The 6113-nt window shown below is 39.7% G+C and overlaps 1 protein-coding gene across 1 annotated transcript; it reads left to right on the top strand.

Moving 5' to 3' along the window:
* The first annotated feature begins 1382 nt into the window (after positions 1 to 1382).
* On the top strand, positions 1383 to 2101 carry LOC103705299. Its single transcript, XM_008788960.4, has one exon. The coding sequence runs from the start codon at positions 1512 to 1514 to the stop codon at positions 1935 to 1937; it is 426 nt and encodes a 141-aa protein (XP_008787182.1). The 5' UTR covers positions 1383 to 1511; the 3' UTR covers positions 1938 to 2101.
* The last annotated feature ends 4012 nt before the right edge of the window (positions 2102 to 6113 follow it).

The following is a 6113-nucleotide window of genomic DNA, read 5'->3' as shown; positions in this document are numbered from 1 at the left end:
TGCTCTGGCCGGAGAGGCAAAATTGGATCTTTACAACCAAAGTTTAGGTTTTGCTCAAAAGGCCAAGCTTCGGACAATTTGGTCCGTGACAGATTTTAATTAGTAGGTCAAAAACATATAGCCAAAGCTGCCATGCGTCGCTGTTGAAGGAATAGCTACAACCGTAGCTGTTGATAATTTCTGTTAGGGCAATGGGCCTGTAAGTAGTCTAGCTATGTAGCACGATGGTCAACTGCTATATTTGATCACAAAACGGTAATTCGTTCCAACTAGATAATTTTCTTCTTTTCCAAATAATGTTGCAAGTACAAATGATTAAAATTAATTGCCTGTGGAAAAAACTTGGAAAATAATACTTGGACCCAAGAGATTAAATTCCCAAAAAAAACCACTCATCCATATCAGAAGTCAATCCAAAAGAGGCATGAGAGGGATGGTAAACGAGGTTTTTTTTTTTTTTTTTTGATAGAGAAATGCATGATTTGGGATATTTTTGTTCGACTGATCCTAATTATGTTTCTACGGTACACTTATACATAATTTAACAAGATCAAAGATAATTCTATGTTTCACTTGAAAAAGATATAAGTATAAAACATGTAAGTAATCTATATAAAACATAAATGTTAGTTACTTATGTCTATATATCAGACTAGGTCAAGTTAGGGTTAGGGTCAAGGTTGGGTTCGGTTAAAGCTCAATCCTAAGCTAATCCTACTTGAGATCAGGCTGGAATTGTTGAGCCCAAACCCCGTGGGTGGTTGGACGGTTGGATTCAGGTTGAATACTATCCAAATTATTTTGTTATTAGTATCTACATAATTATGTTTCTTTACATACTTAACATGCATTGCCTATGCAAATGGGCTGACAATTTCAAATTATTAAATTATTTAAGCCTCACGGCAATTTTATTATGATCTCTTCATGGTCCCCCTGCACATCACCATTTTTTCAACATTCTACTGCTTCAAGACTTGTTCTAACCACTTTCTTGGACCACATTTGATTCCAGTTATGGAAAGGCTGGTTCTAGATTCATTTTAAAACTATATTCAAGCCAGCACTCCCATGTTGACTTTCTTTTGTTCCCCTCGCTATATAATAATATTGCGCCATCATCACCATATCTCCTTGATAAGTGAGAAGGCCTTCCAACTACGACCTTACTTCACCTTCCTGATGACCCGGTCGAGTCGCGAGCCATGGTCCAGATAAGCTCATCCGCGACGACTTCATCGGTCCTTGAGACGCTGTTACTTTTCGTGAACGACCAGTTCACCTAAAAGAAATTGCAAGTCTGTTGTTTCCTTTCGTTCTTCCGATCATTTCAAGTTGGCCACGCTCTCGGCCAAACGTTACCCTCCATCTATAAATTCTCCCTGATCCCTCCGATCCATAACCCATTAGCCTCAGCCTCTTCGATCTTATTGTTATAATCTACGTACTCTTCTTTGCTCCTCTTCCAACCACCTGCTTGTTTTCTAGTAATCACGCATACATTACCTAGGATGGCATCCCAGACCATTGAGAGCTATCGTCAGGGCGCCGAGGTCCACCGCGGTGACGACCTCTGCAGGACGAAGTCCATCCAACTCCTCGAAGAGCTCGGCCTCCCTAGGGGCTTGTTTCCCCTCGAGAACGTCGAGGAGTTTGGCTACAACCGTGCGGCTGGGTTCATGTGGCTCGTCCACAAGAAGAAGAAGGAGCACACGTTCAAGAAGATCAAGCAGACGGTGTCGTATGCCACCGAGGTGACAGCCTTCGTGGAGCAGCGAAAGTTGAAGAAAATAACTGGGGTGAAGACGAAGGAGCTGCTGCTGTGGCTCTCGGTTGTCGAGGTGTACATCGATGATCCCTCGACAGAGAAGATCACTTTCAAGACTGGCACTGGGCTGTCCGACAGCTTCCCGGTGTCGGCTTTCGAGCTTGAGTAGATTGAACGAGGGGGATCCAGGAAAGGACTAGAGATTTGCATGGTTCTCTGTCGTTGCAAAATTTCTTGTTCTTTTCTATTTTATTTTTGTCTTTAAACAGTGCTGCTGTATCAAATAAAAGTTGCAATTAATGGGTTATTCTAATATATGTTTTGCTGAATCATTTGAATCAATCATATACATTTTCTTATCAGCTTTGGATCTTCATCTTCGAACATGAGCTCGTTCTCTTTGTGCCGGTCTTCAAGAATCCATTCCGATTCTGAATCTGATCTGATCCCGTCCTCCGGAATAAGTCTTTCGAGCTCACGTAGAATGATCGATGAAACCAACTGAATCCACTCTCGTGACATGATCAAAGTTCGATCCACCACTTTGAGGAAAGAGATGAGACGGTCAGTTCATAAGTACAGCAATGAGCACCATAGATGTACATTCTTGGTGATGTGTGTTCTACTACGATTTTTACCTGATATTTCCTCTGGCCAAGTGGCAAAGTATATATTGATCCTTTACAACCCAAGTTCCAGGAGTATTCTATATCTTGGCTGCATGGCAGGTCTTAAATAGATCAAAAACTATGTGGCTGAAATCCTGCTTCCTTCTAAAACTGGCAAGTCCTAGTATTTGGATGTGGCCAGGGGTGGCTCGAGGCCGCCTAAGGCCCCGGCCCGAGGAAGGCCCATTTTTTTTCCGCCTTAATGCTGCACAGCTTTCACATCTGAAAGGTAGGATAGGAGGACACCGCTATAGTGTCAGTGCGTTCCGGCGGTAGCAGGCTACGAGCTATAGGTGGGCGGGCGGAATTGAAACAACGGTCATTTCCTCCCCCTTCTCTGCCAGAGCTTTTTTTTTCTTTGCTGAACCTTCTTTTCCATTTCCCCAGGTCTCCTCAGCAGCTCGGCTCCTCCGACCTCCGGCTCCACTCCGGCTCCGCCCTCCGGCCTCCGGGCCTCCAGGCTCCCTCCATCCCTCTCGATCTCGTCAGCGCCAGCAGTCCACGGACCACGGTCCACGTCCGCCGTCCTCCGGCAGCCCGGCTCCGGCTCCAAGAAGGCAAGAACCTGGGCTCCCTCCATCCCTCTCGATCTCTTCAACCTCCCCTTTTAATCTTTTTTGATCTCTAATCTTGTTCTAGTCTTTTTTCTTTTTTTTTTTTGAGGAGGAATTTGCATGTATGGAGGAGGGCGATGCACCGCTTGAGGGAGGGGGGTTTTGGGGCGAGCGAGCGTGAGGGTGAGGTGGTGAGGGAGGAGGGGGTGGGGACCGTGGGGTGTCTTCTCGAGAGGAATGGAGGGAGCCAGAGAGGAATTGGTCAGGATGGAGGTTGAGGGGTTTAGTATGGTGGTGCCGTGGTGGAAGGTTTGGGTTGCATCTGGCTATTGAAGTAGAGGTGCATGGGGTAGATTTGAGATGCATTAAACTCAGAATATGGTATCTACTTCTCTTGATTCCAAAAGTTACAAGCTAATAAACGAAATCAAGCCAACCTATTAGAGTGTCAAAAAAGGTTAACTGATTATGGTCCTCAAGTGGGCAAGTTAGGTGGGGCAGATTTGTTTTAGTTTTTTTTGTGATTAATTAGCTTTTCCTCTTTTTTTCTGTATCATATTGTGTGGTTTGATGAGCTCAACCTCCCCTTTTTGTTTGTGATTGATTAGCTTTTCCTCTCTTTTTTTGTATTATATTGTGTGGTTTAATCATGGAATTGGTGTATGCCAGGTCCATAGGTCCACATCTACTAACTCTAAGCCGGTACCCGGGAGCATCCAAGTTCCAAAGGGATTACAGAAAGCATCCAATTTTATCTTCGCTGCCCAACTTCGGCGGTTCGGGCCTCTTCTCGCCGTCGAGTTCGACACTACTTATCGGGACCTGAGTTCGTTTTTTTTTTGACACAATCAAATTTTATTTTTTTCAACTTTTTTATATTTTGATTTTTTTAAAGATTTTTTTACTTACTTTGTTTGATATATTATTTTTAGATTAAAATGTCGAATAGAAAATATGAATGTGGGTACGAAAAACTAAAAAAAAAAAATTGATAAACTCATTGAATCTCAAAAGGAGCTCTAGACAGTATTTTAATGGATCTTCGGTATAAAAGTTTGATTAGTAATTTTGCATCTCAAAAAGCTAAACGAATAAATTTTAAATAAAATTTTAAAGTATTTTATATTTATTAAAAAAATCATCATTAAAAAAAAAAAAAGACCTCCTTTAGTAAGTCCGTCTTAGGCCCCCAAATGTTGGGAGCATTTTTTCATCATTTAAAAAAATTGATCGTTGGGAGCATTATTGATTACAATACCTATAAAATGATTTAGCTATCGTTCTTTATTAGTATGGGATACTGGGATCAACTGCTGTACCAGCTGGTTGCACGACCACACTTTGCTCTAACTTTCTCTGTAGCACGATGGTCAACTGCTGTATTTCATCACAAAAGGGTAATTTGCTCCAACTCTTTAGGAGGGAGATTAATTGTTCTTTCTTTTTTCCAAATAATGTTGGAATTGCCACTGATTAAAAATTATTTGCCTGTGAAAAAAAACTTGAAAAATAATACCGCCAAAGTTGAACCCTTTTCCAAAATCTCCACCCATGTGCACAAGAGATTAAATTCCCAAAATACCGCACGTCCATGTCGAAAGCCAATCCAACTCTCTTTACAGCACTTCATCCAAAAAGGATATCCCATAACATATTATTTAGATTTTTTGATACTATATAAATATCCAAAATTTATCCAATGCATTGCCGATATAAAATTAAACACATATCCGTATGGGTCCTCACATATAGGGGTGGCGATTGGGTCAGGTCAGATCGGACAAGAATATTGGTCGGATCGGATACATAATAAATCAAAAATTTATCAATTCGAACCCAATCTATTATTAAGTAGCGTTAACAACTCAGATCTAAATCTGACCATTTTATTAAATAGGTAATCTACCTTGATCTACAACGGGTGAAAGTACATTAAACAGGTTAAATGATTAAGTATTGCCACCCATACTTACATACTCTCTCTGTTTAAGTTCTAAGTACCTTCATTGGCTAAGGGTCCAATTCAGTCAAATTCAATTACAAGCATTATGATCAACCAATGGTCGGCTTTCAAAGGATATAGAGCACCGCATAATCAAAGCAAAATTCTATAGTTTGAGCCTCGAAACAGACCGATCAAACTAATTTTTTTTTTCAAGAGACTTTCCATAGGCACATCTCCCGGTCGGAAAAATTTGTGGGTTGTTATTGAGGCATAAATAGAGATTATATATTGTGCTTATTATTGAGATATAAATAAAGGTTATGTATCTTAATTTATTACCAATAATCCTTGATTTAAATGGACAAGCCGTTTAAAAACCAAGTTAGAATATATATATATATATATATATATATATATATATATAATATATATATATATATATATATATATATATAATGAGTTTATTTGACTTATCATATATATTCAGGTCATTAAATAATACTGCGATATTTCATATGTTAATCGTTATTTCTATAAAAAACCATTTTCTCTTTCATAAAAAAAGAAGAATATACTTACTTTATCTTATTCTTTATGATATTTTCAAAGCTTTATTGATAAAAATATCTAAAAATTAACTTTTGTGTATTCCTATATTCATATATGCGAGATGGGGTGCTGAAGGCTGAGTCTATCTTCTTTGAAGAGGACTCAGCTACGGTGATTGAATGGGATACAGGATGAGGAGCGGAGGCGGATGGTAAACCCATTGCTCGGCAATATTCATTGGTTGGCAAGCAATTGTAGTGCTTTTCAGCCTGTACATGTATAGCGAGAGGCGAACAAGATCGTAAATTGGATCGGCCTCCTTTGCTGCCCAATATTCTGAAAGAGGTCCTATAGACATATCATTTTACTGCCCTTCCATCTCTTCGTTCATCTTCTCTCCCTTGATTCTACTGGCTATACTCACGTTAGAGCTATGTGATCAGTCGTTCGTTGTACCAAAAAAAAAAAACTTGATTTGCACTGCAACTCTGCTTACAGCATACCAAAAAAACCTCTTAAATTAAAGCTTTATGAGTAGCCATCTTAGAAGTCATTATTCTACCCTTTAATATGCAAAAAAAACAAATTTTCTTTTCCCGGAAATATATCTTAGTTGATCCATGGCCTCC

The sequence above is a fragment of the Phoenix dactylifera genome, unplaced genomic scaffold (genome assembly GCF_009389715.1).
Source record: "Phoenix dactylifera cultivar Barhee BC4 unplaced genomic scaffold, palm_55x_up_171113_PBpolish2nd_filt_p 001336F, whole genome shotgun sequence".
Classification (NCBI taxonomy): Eukaryota; Viridiplantae; Streptophyta; class Magnoliopsida; order Arecales; family Arecaceae; genus Phoenix; species Phoenix dactylifera.
The sequence above is the reverse complement of the archived record's forward strand: the minus strand, read 5'-3'. Positions and strand labels throughout refer to the sequence as shown.